Source organism: Muscardinus avellanarius, assembly GCF_963383645.1.
Source record: "Muscardinus avellanarius genome assembly, chromosome: 9".
Taxonomy (NCBI): Eukaryota; Metazoa; Chordata; class Mammalia; order Rodentia; family Gliridae; genus Muscardinus; species Muscardinus avellanarius.
This window is the reverse complement of record NC_137795.1, coordinates 36,583,707-36,603,064: the sequence shown is the minus strand read 5'-3', so window position 1 is coordinate 36,603,064 and position 19,358 is coordinate 36,583,707. Positions and strand designations below refer to the sequence as shown.

At 34.8% G+C, this 19,358-nt stretch overlaps 1 protein-coding gene across 5 annotated transcripts in view; it reads right to left on the bottom strand.

The window, feature by feature from the left end:
* The window catches only part of DGKB (diacylglycerol kinase beta), a gene marked incomplete at both ends in the record, with an annotated part of 627,903 nt that extends 609,062 nt beyond the window's left edge, over positions 1 to 18,841 (bottom strand). For all 5 annotated transcript variants that reach the window (XM_080701803.1, XM_080701804.1, XM_080701806.1 and 2 more), the window contains one exon: positions 18,772 to 18,841. In XM_080701803.1, the coding sequence (XP_080557929.1) occupies positions 18,772 to 18,841 (70 nt within the window). The remainder of the gene's footprint in view (positions 1 to 18,771) is intronic.
* Between the last annotated feature and the right edge of the window lie 517 nt (positions 18,842 to 19,358).

Here is a 19,358-nt window from a genome sequence, read left to right as displayed (position 1 = left end):
CCCTAAAAAAAACAACTCTCATAAAAAATAAAAATAAGAAAGGCAATAAAATGCTGGTAAGATAAAGCAATCTAAAAGGAAGCAAGGATAAAGGTATTAATTTTTCTCTACTTACCCTAGTTTAGAGATTTCTTGAATGCACTTTATGGCTTTTAAAAATAAAATTTATTATTTTTAACTGCCCTTGCTCACCAATATCTCATTAATATAACTTGTATCACCATTGACTTTTCTTTGGAATTTATATCATTTTTCTCCTAAATGATTTTTAAATCTCCCTAGACAAATAAAATAGAAAAATTAAGTGAGATCCCATGTTGGAGAATATAAAAATAATTTTGTTTTGAACAATTAAAATCTCTCTCTCTCTCTCTCCTCTCTCTCTCTCTCTCTCTCCTCTCTCTCTTCCTCTCCCTTGCCCTCTCTCTTTCTCTAGGACTGTTATAATGTTCACAGAGGGTGTGAGAGAGGAAAATAGGAGAAAAATATAAAAAGGGAAGAGTGACTGGAAACAAAGAGTGGGAGGTAGATCAAATTTAATTACTTTGTGAAATAAAATTGACAAATTATAATTATTCCTCATCAGAATTCAGAGAGCTACACTAAATTATATAGTTAAAAAATCAGAATGATCCTCAAAGATGCCTTCATCATCTTTAACTTAGAGATTTTCATATGTGGTTTGCCAGAAGAGCTGTATCAGAGGTTAGAAAACAAATTAAGTTTATATTTATACTTTTTATAATGACTAAATGGACTCCATCTTTGTTTTTCACATTTAAAGTACGTGAAATTTTGTAAACATTATTTGGGGATCTATTTCCATTGATTATAAAATCATATAACTTGAGACTTTTTTGGTTCTGTTAATAATATGAGGCTAGGGATACAGCTCAGTGGTAGAGAGCTTATCTAGCATGTGAGAGACCTTGGGTTCAGTCTCCAGCACTGAAAAAAATATATAAATAAATAAATAAATAATAAATTCTATACTAAGTAATCCCAAAAGGAATTTGGTGAATATATAAACCAAAGCTAAACCAAGAATTAAATATTCTCTCCCTCTCTCTCTCTCTCTCTCTCTCTCTCTCTCTCTCTCTCTCTCTCTCACTCATACACACACACACACACACACACACACACACACACACACCCCTCATCAAACATATTTGATAAACTGAGATTTTTTTTTTTTTTTTTTTTTTGTGGTGGTACCGGGGTTCCTGGAAACCTTCTACCTCTGGGCAACACTCCCAGACCTATTTTTTTTCCTTTTTTTTTTTTTATTGGTGCACTGTATTCATACATCATAGTAGGATACATACTTTTGTAGACATACATGCACACTTTTCCCAGTCAGCCCCCACCCAATCCCCACCCCATTCTCTCCCTATCCCTCCCTCCCATGCTTGGCTTTGTAGTTGACATCTAGTATTATGGCAATTTATCTAAAATTAAAAATGATAATTTCTCATAACAGTTTCATTTGTCTGATATCAAGCTTTTGATGACTTAAAGATAACATTTCAATATTTCTTTTTGCTTTCTTTCTTACCAGAGAATCTATTTTTTCTATTTTTTAGGTGAAACTATCATATATTTATATATTTATTTTTCAGAAAAAAATCTATCCTAATATGGAATATGGAGTCTAGGTACCCAAAACGATCTTGAAAAAGAACAAAGCTAGAAGATATATATTTTCTGATTTCAAACCATATAAAGCTACAATAATTGAAACAGTGTAGTACTATTCTAAAGGCAGATATATAAACCATTGGAGTTAAATAAAAGCCTAGAGCTAAATTCTTCCCTATATTGTCAAGTTATTTTTGACAAGGTTTCCACGAACATTTGGTGGTGGAAATGATAATCTTTTAACTAAATATTGTTAAAAAATAATAATTACATGGAAAAGAATAAAATTGGACCCTTACCTAATCCCATATACAAATATTAACTCAAAATAGATAAAAGACCTAAATATAAATCTTAAGACTATAAACTTTTAGGAGAAAATCTGGGTCATAAAACCTCACAACACTGAAATTGGCAGTGATTTCTTGGTTATGATTTCAATGGCACAGGCAACAGAGGAGTATACAGACTCCCTAAAAAAAAAAAAAAAAAATTGTATATCCAAAGACAATGTAAACAGAGTTAACAGTTACTAATAGAATGGGATAAAATATTTCCAATTGCTATATCTGAAGGTATATTAATATTCCAACTAGAAATCCTAAAAATTAACAACAATAAAGGCAAACAATACAAGTTAGAGATAGGTAAAAGACTAACATAAATAATGAATCTCCACAGATAACCAATCTTAGTTGTCTGTTGGATGGAAAATCTTGTTTCTCTGGTTCTGGTGTGTGTTACCTATTTCTTCTTTGTAGTTAATCTCTTTGAGTATTTTCTCTAGTGCTGGTTTTGAAGACATAAATTCCTTCAGTTTCTGTTTTTCATGGAAGCTTCTTATTTTTCCATCTAATTTGATAGAAAGTTTTGCTGGGTAGGAAATTTTTGGCTGGAAGTTGCTTTCTTTCAGAGTTTGGAATATGTTACTCCAAGCCCTTCTGGCTCTCATGACTTGGTTTGGGAAGTCTGGAGTGATTCTAATTGGTTTGCCTCTGAATGTCACTTGGCCCTTTGTTTTTGTTGCCTTTAAGATTCTCTGCTTGGCTTCCACATTGGTCATTTTGACAATTATGTGGCGTGGGGATCCTCTTCTCCGATCCTGTCTAAAGGGAGTTCTATAAGTTTCCTGGACCTGTGTATCAACCTCTTGCTATATGTTTGGAAAATTTTCTGCTATTACTTCTTTGAAGAGATTGTTGATCCCTTTGGTTTCACTTTCTTTTCCCTCCTCTATTCCAATTATTCTTAGGTTAGCTCTCTTAAAATGGGCCCATATTTCTTCAATATCAGATTCCTGCTGTCGGATATTTTTTTCTAGATTAGAAACTATGAGTTCATTTTTGGAATGATCATCTTCTAAGAGCAAGATTCTGTTCTCCATGTGGTCTAATCGGTTGTTGGTGCTTTGAATTGAGGCCTTTACTTCATTAATTGCATCCTTTATCTCTTTTTGGCTCTCTCTGAGTTCTTTTCGAAGCACCTCTATTATTTCTACAGTTATTTTCCTGATTTGATCTTCTAGAAATCTCTGATTTTCTGTTTTATCGGGTTTTGATGTTGTGGGGTTGTGTGCATTAATTGCTCCAGTATTATTCCTCTTTCCCATGATTTTGGATGTTTGTGCCTTCTCTGGGTTCTTCCCTTGGGTCACTATGACTTCCCTTAAGGTGTTCTGGATCTCGAGTCAGTAGTATCTCGGACCCCACTACTCCTTTACTGGGTTTTATCACAGAGTCTCCAACCCAGAGAGTCGATAGAGGCTGCTTTAGACTGTGGGGGGTGCCAGGTTGCACGTTCTCCTATGGTGTGATATCTCTGCCACCACCCCTCCCCCACTGGGTCAAGTCCCAGGGAGTACAGTACTGGGATTTCCCCTCTGTGGCCCGCAATTTGACTCACTGTTCTTGAGTATGCAGATGTAGCTGTACTGGCCTCGCTGAATTCGCTGCTGCTGCCGCCGGTGGCAATAAGGCGCCACTGCTACGCCCTCGGCTATGGGACTGGCGTTTTTCTTCTTGATTTTGATTTCTACTCTGAATCCCTGCAGCGTGTGCTGAGCTCGGCCACTGGGAGCTTTAGATGCTCTCTGCGCAGATAATTCCCGCCTAGCTGTTCCGCAGTGGCTCACCTCGGCTTGCTGTAGCCATCCCGTGAATTCGCCGGTGCCTCCGGCAGTATGGCGCTGCTGCCGCGTCTGCCGCGTCCTCGGGCATGAGGCCGGTGTATCTCCTCTGTGGCTCTGTTCTCAGTCCGCTTTCTCTCTGGAGCCTGGTGATTTTTTGTTTCACTGGTGATGGTGTTTTCTGGCTATGAAAGGCGCTGATTTTGTGGTAATGGAGATTTGTTGTTAGCGGGGCTCTTAAGCCCCGCTTTTCTCGGTCGCCATCTTCCCGGAAGTCCCAGACCTATTTTTATATGTTTATTTGGAAACAGGGTCTCTTAAGCCATCGCAGCTGGCGTCGAAATGCATGATCCTCCTGTCTCCGCCTCCCAAGCGCGGGAATTGCAAGCGTGTGCCACCACGCCTGGCTAAGCTGAGATTTTATAGAGCATTTTTTTTTATCAGCATTGATGCTCCGTCTCATATTGGACTGGGACGTAATGCCAGGCACTGGAAGGCCTGAATTGAGGAGCTACTCTCTAGACTAGAGCTGTGTTACAGATGGAACAAGCTGCTCAGCTGGAAAGCAGCAAAAGATGAGATGCTGCCACTCTCAAAATACTCATTTAAAAAAAAATTCACAATTTAATAGATACAAAAAATTTCTCCTTCACATAAAATTAACTCTGTCCCTAAATAAAAAGCAATAACTGAACTCTGACCTCTGCAATATACCCATAAAACATGCATGGCAATATTTAGGATGAAGGAACACAAATATGGAAGTACTTTCCTTAACCTTTATACTTCATGCCATTTTTATGAATTGCATTAATTCTCCAAACTTTCTTTTGCCCATTTACTGGATTATACCTCCAGCACTTCTCCTGCTGCTGCTGCTGCTTGAGGCAGCCTACTTGATTTTGCTTACCTTGCTCAGGGCCTTGCACAGAGCAGCAATGTTAAAATTGCAGGGAACATGAGATAAGCCTTTAAGTGCTTATTCGAACCACTTTTCTGGCCTCATCATCCTTCTTACTGAATCCTGAAAATCGATTCTTCCCTGAAGAAATATACCCCTCCATGGAAGCCTCTGCTCGTAACCTCTGATTATTTCATGAGCCTCTTGCCGCTTTTCAGATGGCCCCAAACTTTCTGCCCATCAGAGCTATCTGAAACCAACCCTAGATGGTGGACTATAGGCACTTCAATATTAGCCATTTCTCAGTCCAGAATATTTCAGGTAATGCCATACTTTTTGCTTTGTCTTAGTTATTTCAAACCTTTATATTTTTAACAAATGATTTGAATTTATGGCAGAATGGTCTTTTTATTGATTTTCTTGATTTTTATTCTCATTCCTGTTGGAGAGTAATTTAGCAGGGTATTTTTTGTTTGATTTGTTTTTGGTTAACTATCACTCAATAGACAACCTAACAAGAGCCAGGATGACAGTGATTTAAATGCATGGATTTTAAAAAAAGGTCCACCATTTTGAGCCATGGCTATATAACTAAATATCTTTGTGATCTTAGGTAAATTATTGAACTTCTCTGGGCTTCAATTTCCTTATTCTGCAAAATGACAATAATAATAATAATAATAATAATAATAATCCTGACTTTGTAGGTTTGCTATAGAGATTAATGTTAAATACAGTTAAAATATAGGAACTCAGAATAATATGACCATAATAATTCATAATAATATCTTTATGAATATGAGATATTATATTTTACTTGCCACCAGGATATGCTCTGAGTCATAATAAATATGAACAGGTAAACATTAGGCTTGCCTTAAAAACACACTACAGTGAATACTCTAAAATAGGCCCACTGAAGCATCTTTACACCCATGGGATGATGCTTTGAATAATAAATAGCTGACCCATACTACACAGGACACCCAAATAATTGTTCCTGCCAGCTTTGACCTTGCAGAGCTCAGACAAGGTGGAGCCACGAGATGCAAATGACTACAAGAAAAAATAGGGCAGGAAAGAGGAGATAAAACATCATAAAACAAACAAGCAAGTGTTCTGCCTCATCCTTTGTACTGTGCATGTGCTTTGGGTTAGTTACTCTTACTATTATATTCTTTGTGGAATACATACTATATATACTCAGATTCTCTTATATAGTTATATAGATAAATGAATAGCATGAAAAAAATTGAAAAAACATTGCCCAGGAATCATCACACGTGCCTGAATCCTCAACCATGGATAGCATTTATACTGGTGATAGAGATGTGCAGAGTACTCTGAGAGAAAAATATCAGCAGTATGGTTGCATCTATAACTTTATCAGTGGACTTGCTGAAGAAACCTAAACTTTAAAAATGCTGTTTCTACTCTAAAGTCAGAAACAGGTTAATAATATATGTTTATCAATATAAACCCTCAAGGAATCATTCTGCAGGAAATATTGAATATAGTTGCCTTATATACAAAAACATATTCAATATTTATTATGCAATGTGTGTAAAGAGATCTGGGGACTCTTTATGGAGATGAAATGTCTATGAAATGTGTGGTATAGCTCCTATAGCTCAGAGACTCTGTATAGACAATGAGGAAGAAGTATCACAGTTTGTGTAGGTGTTAAAATATCTCAAAATATTTTGTGAGACTATTATGATAGTTTCAGAGAATAAAATTTTTAAGAAGTCATAAATATACAACAGAAATATGGACTCTGAAGTCCACGTGAATGCCAACCCTAAGATGGAGAAGGCTACAGCTGGAGAGAGTGGCAGCATGTCTACTTCACTGAGGTGAGTGTGGTGAAGAGGGGCGGTAAATGGAAGAAAAAAAATGTATCCTTATAAGAAGGTTTATTTTGAATGATTCTTGCCAGCAAGATTTTTTTTTAATTGATATATATTGACTTCTTTCATCAGAATCAGCTAATCTTACCTTGGCAATAGACTATTCCAATAGTCATACCAAATCATGTCTCATCAATAATTACAATGCATCCTCTGTTCCATGAAAATGGAGCTTATCATTTCATTATAGGCTTTCTCCTTGAAGCCCTTCTAAGGCAAAGATTTTTGAGCCAATTTCTTAAAAAAGAAAAAAACAGAATTTCAAGTCGGGCGTGGTGGTGCACGCTTGTAATCCCCATGCTTGGGAGGCAAAGACAGGAGGATCATGCAGGTTCTAAGCCAGCCATCCTGGCTTAAGAGACCCTGTTTCCAAATAGGAAAGAAGTATAAAATAGGTCTGGGAGTGTAGCCAGGAGGTAGAAGGGCTTCCAGGAACCCCAGTACCACCAAAAATATAAATAAAAAAGAAAGAAAGAAAGAAAGAAAGAAAGAAAGAAAGAAAGAAAGAAGAAAAGATAATTTAAATAGGCAGAATTCTTTTTTAAATATACCAACAAATTTCTAATATCTATAGGGAAAGTATAAATCATACATATGTAACATAATTTTGTAAATCTAGGAAACTCCTGTCCATGACAAAGGTATAGTTGCCAAAAATTTGTTATAGTTGCATTCTTAATGTTCAATGTGAGACCTTTGTTTCCCTCCGACCTCAGTTTTGAGGTAGGTTTCAAAGGACAGGGAATTATCTTAATCTAGGAAGAAATTTAGAAGAAAATAGTCTGGAAGCCATTCATCATTTGGTAGCCACAGAAGCTCAAATGGTTAGCACACTCCTCCAAAGAACTCATGACACCAGATGAAGGTAAAGCGCATCTGGAAACTTCATTTTCTGATAAGGAATCTTCAATGCATTTTAAAAAGGGGATGCCGGGCATGGTAGCACATGCTTGTAATCTAAATCGGCATTTGGAAGGCTGAGACAGGAGAACAGCGCAGGTTCAAAGCCAGCCTCAGCTCCTTAGTGAGGCCCTTTGCAACTCAGTGAGACCCTGTTTCAAAATAAAGAATAAAAAATTGGTCTGGGGGGTGTTGCTCAGAGGTAGAATGCCCCTGGGTTCCATCCCCAGTACCACAAAAAAATGTTAAATAAATAAATAAATAAAACAGGGGCAACTGTGGCAAAATTGGGTTGTTCTTTTTTTACCACCTAAATCATTCCTTGCTGTCTCCTGTACTAAAACACTGAAAAAAATGTTAATAGTGACTAATATTTGCAAAAACAAAGTGTGTGTGTGTGTGTGTGCGTGTGTGTGTGTGTGAGAGAGAGAGAGAGAGAGAGAGAGAGAGAGAGAGAGAGAGAGAGAGAGAGAAAAGAAAAGAAAGAGTAACTTTATAGGTACTGAAAGGCAGCCTGAAAGAATAAAAGGTATTTTAATAGATATTTTTTATACCCTTTGGACACTGATTTTAGTATGAATGGCTGCTATAAACTTACATTTACTGTAAGACAATTCTCATGCTCTCTCATGTTTCTGTAGGTATTACAACAGAGACACCAACTGCCTTTTATCCACACTCTCATTTCAAGGCTGTTTTTGTAATAAACAACCTTGAGCGACAGAGATTATGAGGCCTTTTGAAGCCAAAAGCAGCTTTGCTTACTGTCCATTATAAAATTCTCAGGTTCTCTAAACTTGGGGTTTTCTCTTGTAATACAACTCCCCCCTTGTGTAGATGGGACCTGGCTCTTTTCATGTTCCCTTTGGGAACTGAAGTATTGGAACCACTGCAAACATGAGGGACTTGCTGCTTGCTTTGACATGATAAATAAAATCATTATCTCTGACCCAGGAGCCTCATGTATTCTTCCAGGATTCATGAATCTGCAGCAGGCTGACTTATTATACTGTAAATGGGTAAAATCTCAGTCTTGGAAATATTGCTCCTTATAAAATGCAGTTTGGGGTCTAAAGGAGACTACGATTTGAAGATAAGCTGTGTTCCAAGAGGTAAAAAAAGAAAAATTGGGCTGTATTGAGAAGGAATTCATTTCTTATGTAGTCTCACAAGAAAACTGAAAATTTTAATAAATAATAAAAATAGAAATATGTATTGGGGAAAAGCAGGGATCCTAAGCTATAGAAAAAGTAAAGATGGTCAAAAGAAAACTCAGGATATTCTAATGATAACTATGAAAGTGGTAATTAGCTTACATATGGTGGCTTGCTGTTTACAAAGCGTTTCCATACATGGTATTTTATTTGAGTTTTATAACAATCCTTAAGATAGTCTTTATTATTTTCTTAATTACACAGTTGAGAAAACTAAAGTTTAGAAGGGTTATATAACTTGCTAAAGGCTAAAATAAATGTTAAGAAAACAAACAGTAGAAAAAGACTTTAGTAAATTAAATAACTAAAACAAAATAAAAATTTGGTTATAGCTTCACAATCACTTGTCACAATTATTCTCATTGTACTATGAATACTCCATTTTTGTTTTACCGAATTTGCTTATATAAGTGTGTATTTATCTTCTATTTATCTTACTCTCGTTATCTATGATCTTTACTTTTTCTTTTTAAGCTACAATTCTATAAAAGTAACATAATTTGTATTCTACCTACCTCCTTTCCATTCATCCAAATGTACTCACTATACTTAAACATAAATCCACTTTAAAATTCCTTCTCATTCTAAATGTGGAAGACTGTATGCATGCTGGTAATTATCTTAATTTAGACCTTACCTTCTGAAAGCACTTTAGATCTTCAGATTTCAGAATATCATTTTTTTTTCATTTGTTATTTCCAGCTTCCTTTCTGGCTATTTCACAATTCAATTTTTTTGTATATATCATTTTCCCATTGTTTAATAAATATAACATTCCCCAGTGTTCTCCCTCTCCTTTCTCCTCAATCTGCTTTCACTGAGACATCTCATTATGCCCATGATTTGGTAACCATTTGTAATTCAAAGGAACACCAATTCTATGTCTCTGGCTCTATTTTTTTTCTTGAGCTGCAGACCTGTATATCAAGGATCTTAGTTAACACCTTAGTCTGATACCCTATGAGAGCCAAAGGTTCAATTGTCCAAAACCAAAACACTTTCTCTCTAAATCTTTTTTTTTACAATTATTTTTCTTAATTGAATGAACCACTTTAACTTATTTCTCAAAGCTGAGAAACTCTATCCTTCTTCCTTACCCCTCATATCCAATTGGTGACAAATGTGGTTCATTTCTCTGCAGATATTTCTATAACATTCACTTATCTTCTTTTAACAATCCCTTAACCTTCATGTAACCCTTAATATTTAAGTCTGTACTAGAAATTATCTTCCTACCTAATTTTAGTCCCTTTTATCATAGATACAGTATATTTAATTCTTCCTGCAACTCAAATTTTATAATTTCATCACCCCAAAATTAATATCTTTAATTTTTCCCAATGTTGATACATACTATATGACTAATAACATTCATGGACCTAACTTTTTCTGTATCCCTACCTTTAGCACTTAGACATATGCCCATGTGCACACGTGTATGTTCATGCAAAAATATGAACATATGCCAACACATACTTCATATTTTTCCTAATGTGTAATAATCTTTCATGCCCCTGTCATATTCAGATAACTACTTGAATTTTCTCTGCTTCTCTCACCTCTATGCAATGCTTTCAATTAAAATTTAAATCTTATTCTTCTTTAAACTTCTATTCATTTCAAACAAAGTTAAAAGCTTTCCAAGTCTTACATATAATGAATTTCCACACAATTCATTTTATTTATAAAATTTTGCCATCTTGTTTGTCTCCTTGTACAGATTGTAAACTTTTTGATTAAAAGTATCTCACTATTCATTTCTATATTGCAGGCCAAGCATGATATCTAAAAGTTAAAAGTGCTAAATATTGCTCACTTAATAAATGGTGGAGTAAAACAAAGTTCCTCTAGCCTGAATACTCAATTTTAATTGTTGTTATTATTTCTGTTGGTTTTTTGTTATGTTTCTTATATCCCTTCCTGCAATAATATGATGCAACTAAGGAAATTTCTAGATAATATCAACCTTAAACTGCAACTGAGTTAAGGATAAAGTATAGAATATAGATATGTAACTTTTAGTAATTTTTTATCATAATTTGTTATAATAATATTACGACTAAAATAAAAGTCATTATTTATGGCCTAGGCATTATTATTTTCATTCTATATGTGAAGAAATGGAAGCTTAAAGATTATAATGACTTGCCTAATGTGATACTGGTCACAGAAGTAGTTTTAAGCATTTTACTTCTGATACTGGGAAGGTAGAAGAAATACACTTTTCTACTTCTTGGAATTGAATGGGTCCTATGAATTGCTTAGGCAAATGAACTATCAGCCTGTGCTACAAGATAGAGGGTCTAAGAACTGGCATCCAATTCACAAGCTATTTCCTCTCTCTGATTCTCTTTTTCCTTCTCTCTGCTACAACAACAACCAATTTCTAAAGTTGATGTCTGCTCCATATGCCTGAGACTTAATTGAGGACAAAGTGAGATTAAATCACTTGCTGACTCAGATCAAAATGTAATATGAGCAGGAATAAAGTTCTGTTTTGGTAAGATTTATAAATTTTTGAATCATAGGAAAATTTGGTTCAAATTGACCAATATTCCATAGAAGCCATAACTTTATTATAAAAGTTTGTTTAACCACAATCTAAATAAAACCAATATTTTCAGAAAGTCAAGAAAAACATGTAAAAAACAGATGTTTAAAACTTATAAAAAATCCCATGTCTTTGAGTTATAAAATAATGGGAATTTAGACACTCATAGTTATCACTCTCTTTTCTCTGCAAGATTTGGGCATTGAAAGACTTATGAAATATAGATAATAGAAAAGCAAACCAACAAAAAATTCAGCTTCAAGCAATTCAACAAATAGAAAGAAGAACTAGAAACAAGCAAAAGAGATTATACAGCCAACATACATTCCAGAAATAACAATCTGGGTCAGAACCAGGAACTGCTGAGTTAATGAATGTGAATCGGAAGAAACAGGGTCAGAAATGAAAGAAGCATATGATCTAAAATAGAGAAACAGATTAAAATTTTAGACCAAGCATCAAAGCAAAGTCAAAACATTTTTTTAAGTAAGTCAAGATATTTTAGATAGATAGTATAACTGACAGTCTAAGTCAAAGAGAAAAACATTAAAAGGGTCCCCTGAAATTCAACTACGTCAAGCCACCACCACCACATGATTCAAATGATAATAAAATATTGATTTCAGAGCAGTTCTATATAAACTTTCACATTTAATCATCAGAAAGAGCGTGTGAGGAAATGAAGGTATACATCACAGCACTAGAACTCAAGCTCAGTTTCATCTGGCACCAAATTATGTGTTTTCAGACACTCTGCTAAATGGCCTTGTGTCATTTGTCCTTTTGTCTCGTACAAAAAGGGTAATTACCAATAAGTGGCTTAGCCTCTCAAAATAGAACCAATCTAACATAGGGCATAGGACAGAAGTAAAAGCTAATCTCAGCATGATAAACTGCAAAGAGGGCTAGCATGTGATCTAAATTTGCCTAACAATGAATTAAATACACACACAGGAGGTCAAGTTTCTCCTCCTTCCTTCTCCTTATCCCATCCTGTATGAAACAAACACAAAACATATCTCAAAGACAAAAACAGATCCTCATCCTAGACAGGAGTTTTTTAAAGACAGATGTAAGATTCTTAAAATAGGAAAAAGGGCTTAACTATGTTTTTATTACAATTGCTTCATGATTTTCTTTTTCTCTCTCCCAGCTATGTGTTTAGTAAAGGAAGAATGAGGGAGATTCCAGGGACAGAAGAAATGAATACTGAAGTTTCATTTATGGTCCAACTCCATAAACAGAGGGGGAAACCACAAATACCTATTTGGACCAACACTCTAATAAGCAGCTGTGTTTCTTTGCCTTCTCTGGTATGCAAAACCCCTTTAGAAGATGGTTGTTGCTGATGTAATATTAGATTCTTAACCCTGAATTCTAGTTTTTCCTATTTTGGAAACATTACTGATAACCTATTTATTGACATATTAATTTGCATAAAAGCATAAAAATGTCGCCACTGCTTTGACCTTTATTATCATATATCATGTCAAGATTCGGTGCCAGCTAATCTACCAGAAACATTTAATCTTTTGAAGGAATAATTTATCTTTCTCCCAGGTTTAAATGAAGTAATATTGGTTTATAGTTTAGAGTAAAACAGTAAAAATCTATTATTTACAGTGGTTATGATAATTGTCTAATTATATCTGATATTAAACAACATTTTAAGATAGAATTTACTGTTTTCAGGTGAGAAAGCTGAGGTCCAAGTAGTTTACCTAACATTCCCAAGGTCATACCACTAACAAGTAGAAGAAAGAAATGGCAAATATTGGTTTGTATACAAAGCTGATGCTCTTTCAACTAACTCACAATGAATACCTTTCTCTGATGGAAGAAACTGTACACTAGATTTTAACAATTGGGTATATTGGTCCTTAATCACCATATGAAACCCTGTCTGAAAATAAAATAAAATTTTGTCCAAATTACTGAGGCTATAGTTCAGTAGTAGAGTGCTTGTCTAGCAGGCAAAGTCCCTGTGTTCAATCCCCAGTACCACAAAAGTAAAATAAAATAAAAAATAAATTGCAACTCGCTACATTGGCAGCTGTATTAAATTTATAAAAGTTTGGAAATATTACCAACATAATAACACAGTCAAAAGTAATTTACATGCTAGGTAACACACTTTATATATGGCAAACAAAAAGCTAATCGAGAGTGACAATATGTGGGTAGATAAGAAATCACTTGAAAATCTCATGTAGGTTTTACATAGAAGATACTGCTATCCATGAAAACTTGGGGTTTCTTAACACTTTGCGGTGCCCTGGAACCACAACAGGAAGCAGTGGCAGCCCAATCACGTGAGAAGCTCAATTCTCTACACGGCGGGAGTGAGAGCTTTCTATCTTACAAAAACAGTTCGGATGACTCTATATAAAAAGTAGAGAAGAAAATTATACTTCCCTCCCACATATCAGTGGAAATGCTTCCCATGGAGTGACTCAGCCTGAAACTCTAAACAGGAGCCTGGGCCCAGCATGCTCTAGGCAGCCACAGCAGGTCCACATTAGCTGCCTGCAGTATTTGTGGGGACAACACAGAGCTAAGGCTGCCAATAGCATCACAAGCTTCTACCTTGTGAGCAGAATCTAGTCTAGAAAAAAGATACTGAGTCTTTACGCTCTGAAATGTGGCCCTTTTCTACTTGATCAAGAATATTTTCAAACAGCCAAGAGAGCACACTCATTCCCTCTCTATTAATATAGTAAGTATAGGGTGCTGTATCACTAACAATTTGCCGTATACTCTCCTCCTTATGTTATATATAAAGTTTATTCAATTTAATGAACTTTGGGGACAATTTAATGAACTATGGGGACATATTTATTATTTTCATATTTTATTTTTTCACAGATATAGAAAATTAGACACAGATGTTAAGTAACTTGCTCAAAGCAGCTATCTAAAGTTGTGGGACCAGGATTTTATCACAAGCTGACCAATGTCAGCTCCTTATCAGGAATCATTGCCCTCGTTAGCTCCAATTAATGTTAAAATCAGCCTAGAAGTCAGAACAATCACAGTTACGAGGCAACTGCGGTAGGAATCCAAAACCAGTAGGTAAACTTGAAGACATTATTTTTAAGATATTTTCTAGGTTCAACATTGAATTATTTGGTTTTGCTAGGGTAGGAGTTCCATGCACTGACTTATCTTGCCCATGAGTTCCATATCCCTACTATGCCCCCAAAAAAAGCATATAAGACACTTATTTAATGTATAACATGTACAATCTCAGAATGCTGCAGATTTAGTTCTAAATCAAAACTTTTTAAAAATAAACAGTTTATTATTGAAAGATACAAAAAAAATCAAGAAAGTGAATTGAATGTATTTTCTAGTAGCAAGAAGAGGAATGTCATTTTGCACTGCAAAATGAAAAACTGGATCTTTAAATGTCACTGATAAACTTATCACATCTACTAAATTGCATGGAAAGTTCACTATCGTGATCTTCATATGATAAATGTGTTTTCAGTTAGTTTTTGACAATTTCAATTTCTTACATGAGAATACATTCTAATTGTGATATATTCTGCTTCCTAATTATACTGGAAACCTCTTGGAAGAATACATCTAGTATTTGGCTATTTGAAAAAAAGAGTAGCAAATACGAAGCTCATGAAATCAAAACTATTTTTACTATTTGCAGTTAATTCGTAGTTTTTCTTCCTGTAAAATCCATTTTAATAATGCTTTATTCACTCACTGTCACTCCATGCTACCAATTTACTGAATACTTATTCAACTTACTACGCTGCACTTTTTACACTTTTGATAATTTTTATTGCCATTTCACACATTTCTGCAAGCTAGTTCCTAATTCTAGCATTTATTTGATCTGCAATTTTTGACTCCACGTTTGTTTTGTTTGGTTTTGCTTTGTTTTTTGGTGCTGGGGCTCAATCCTGGAGCATTGGTCATGCTAGGCAAGCCCTCTACCACTGAGCTACACCTCAACCTTCAACTCTGTATGATGGTGGAAAATTGACACTTGGTTAGCAGAAGCCCTACCTCAAAATCTGAATTTGGATATTTTCCTGAGCTAGCAATATGTGGTATAATTCTCTCTAGCAATACTGGACAGCAACAGTGTTCAGTAGCTCCCAATCAGCCACATAATCACAAAGATAAACAACTGATTCACTTCATAGTATGCTGTGTTGCTAAGATATGATATTCCCCAGGTTAGAGGTGCTAAGTGCATTTTCGAGTTACTTTATCATCAACTAACAAATAATTAATTGGCATATAACCACACTGAAGCAAAAATTTGCCTCATATTCCTTAGTTGATAAAATATACATAGAAGCTTCTATTTATTTATTTATTTATTTATTTATTTATTATTTGTGGTGGTACTGGGGTTCCTAGAAACCCTTCTACCTCTGGGCTACACTCCTAGACTCATTTTTATGCTTTTTTATTTGGAAACAGGGTCTTTTAAGCCAGCCCGGCTGGCTTCGAACCTGCACCATCCTCCTGTCTCCACCTCCCAAGCGCGGGGATTACAAGCATGTGCCACCACACCCGGCCATAGAAGCTTATATTTAATACTTTAGAAGAAATGTCTCTCTGCTAACTAATTCAAATGAAATTTCTATATTTGAGCAAGGGTAATTATAAATTGTATTTCAACTATGATAGCAATAATTTGCCTCTTTCATGGGAGTGATGCTATAGACAGTTTTTCTATAAGTACCAAAATACTAGAGAATATATTTATATGATACAGCCAAGTACAACATAACTAAAAATAAACTCAAGACTTTCTTTATGAGAAAGATTCTACACCATAGTCCTCTATCATCTAAGTCAAATACAGTCAAGTGGTGTGTGTGTGTGTGTGTGTGTGTGTGTGTGTGTATTTCTCTCTGTGTCAATTTTCATATTTTATTATTTCTCAATCTCTTCTCTGCTAGTTTCAATGCTCCAACATATGAATCATCACTTTTGTAAATATCTTTCATAATCCACATTATATACTCTACTCCAATACCTGGTGAACTGGCCTGACTCTATTTCTTTCCATTATTATTACTAAAATTGAGTTTGAAATATTTCCCAAAGGTTAAAGACTTTGTAACTAGCTAGACATTGTTGGGAGGTGAAACTATAAGAAGTAGAGAATAGTGAGAGATCTTCCTGTCATTGGTGAGGGGGAGAGGGAGTGGAGGGTGAGGGATCTGCTAATGAACAGTCAGACTCTGGTCCCTTCCTCTCTCTCTCTCTCCTTCGAATCCCAACCATGAAGTGAATGGCCTTGCTCTGCCATATACTCCCTGCCATTGACTGGAGCCTCCCAAACAATGGGCAAAATATACCACTTCTCTTTATAAGTTGATTATCTCAGGTATTTGTTACTGTAACAGCAAATTGAATAATACAACCATAATATGTTTTCTCAGAAACAAACTACTTAAATATTCTTCATGTTATTCTGCCATTTACAGTGATTCTTTGCTTCTTGACTTTAGTTTAGCATTATATATTTAAATTTATTTTCATAGTTTAACTTGACTTACTTCCTTAATTTATGATGTGTATTCTACATGTGACTTTCCTTCCTTCCTCAGATATATTCTAAACTTTCCTTTTACCCCTATCATTTTTTCATTTACCTTTAAAACTATTTTTCAAGATGCTTTAAAATTATTACTTTTTCCATGAAGACTTCGGTATCCTTTCTAATCTCCAACTAAATATTAAAGACCAGAAAAACCTTACATTTAGCTTGTGGCACTTAAGATATTGTACTCAAATATAGTACTATTTATCTACTAGTTTCTAGCCTTCATAATACCGTCAGCTTGTTGAGGGATGAGTTCATATCTGTTCATACTTGAATCATCTGCAACACCAAGAAAGATGCCCTGACTAAAGAAGATACTCAGAAATATTTATTTAGTGATTAAATATACCAGCATGATAAACAATGTAAGAAAATTGTAAATCAGCAGTTGACCTTTCTTTCTTTTCTTTTTTGTCAACTTAAGAATATAGGTAAGAAGTAAGAAGTTAGCCATTCCAGGCTAAATTTTCCTTCTATGATAACTGGATGAATTGTCCTTTCAGTGACTGTAAACATTTTGGAAGATAAAGACCACAGTTTAAAGTCTAAAATTCCTGACTGCCCCCCCAACATGATAGTAACTATATTTTATGACTTTTAACTAAGAAAAAATGCATTCCATTATGGATTTGGAGCTTCCTTGAAAATACACAGCAGTATTCTCTTATCTTCATTCAGTGTCCTTCAGTTTTTCTATTAAAAAAGTTTTAGAATATTTTTGAAATTGTCCCTTCCAGAATATGGAATACTTATTTGTATTTCTGAATCATATGATGTATTCTACAAATGTGATGGTATTCACTAATTGCATCACACTTATTTATTCATAATCTAAATATCTCTTGTGTTTAAACTTTTTCTCCTTCCCCTCCTCCTCCTTTTTCTCCTCCTCCTCCTTCTTCTCCTTCTTCTCCTCCTTCTTCTTCTTATTCATATTACTTTATTCATTGCTAATGTTCAGCTCCTATATCATAAGCCATCACCCTGCATAAGTATTAAGACTTCAATTTTTACCTATTTCACTATTATGCGCTATTGGTTCCTTTTTTATTTACTGTTTCTTGCATTATATTCCATTAATCACCAGGTGATTCCCTTTACTCTCGCCATTATGAGATTTTCTCTACATATCACTTCCAAGTCTTTTGTCCCTCTTGTTTATTATTTGCTTTCTTTTTCTCTTCTATACCATGAACCAATTGCTATTCATATTTATAACCCAAACTTGCATTATGAAAAAGGCATACTCCTGAAAAATTATAGTAAAAGCAAATTTTTTACAAATAAAATATTACTGCCAATGCATTAAAAAACTTATTTCAGAACAGTCTACTAGGCAATGAATTTATCACAGTATATCATTTTTACCAGTGGACACACTGAACAAGTTGACTTAAGAGATTGACACCTCTTTCTGTGTAACCTCTTATTTTATTCTACTCCCAGTACTTTTTGAAATAATAGGTTAACAAACAAACAAACATCACTTTCCCCTTCCCCTTTATACTACACTCACTCTTAGCCAAAAGGGTGAGCAGTAAGGTCTTCACCTTGATAGCTGAGTCAGCCCTCCCAACTCCTGAACAGCCTTGCTTTGGCTCCTCATTCCTGTCTTCGCTCTACGTACCCTCATGCTTCTCTGTGATAGCATTACCATGCTTCATTTTGCTCTTCTGACTTTGCTTTGCTTCTGCTACAGGCAGATTAGTTTCTAATCTTAGATTGGGGTCTTACATCTTGCTTTCTTTTCTTCTGGATTTAATGCTTAATTTAATTTAGCTTTTCCTTTTTCTCATGCACAAAATGGAGACCTAAGTCCACCTACTTGCAAACACAGGAGACTTGCCTGCACCTGTCTCCATGATCAGCAGGATATGTGGTCTTTGTAAATAAATGATACCTTTTGTAATAAAAATGTCAAAGTCACAGAGTCAACACTGGTACTTACATTCAGCATATTTCTGAAGTTGAGAAAATTCTGAGGGGCTGAGGTGGGCCCATTTTTCCTGATTTGTCATGGTGGAGTTGAGTTCTCTTACATAACAGGTGAGGGAGTCTTTATTCAGATGTCGGGCAGAACTCTATGCTTCAAAGTTTTCACACAGTATGATTCATGGTATAAGCTTTCAAAATACAGTTTTTTGGCCACATGAAACTCCTGTCGTTTCAATAATGTGCTAAAGAACTGAGAAAAGAAAAACATAAAAGATCAAAATATTAGCATTATTACACAAAAAATACATTGACAAGTTATAAAATGTCAAAGTCTATCAACACCTAAGTCATGTATTTCAAACTTATTTTATTTTGTATAATAATCTTTAATTGCTTACTCACTGTCATATATATTTCCTAATATAAAATATAAAGAAGTCAAAATAAGCAGTATATTTCCCTGCACGTACAATTTTTCTAATATACTAGATTTCTAATAATTGGTTGGATTGATGCTCAATAGTTAACACAAATTTAAATCATGCAATCAATTTGGGGGTCTGAATTTTTTTCTAGCAATTTAATAAAAAGAATAAATTT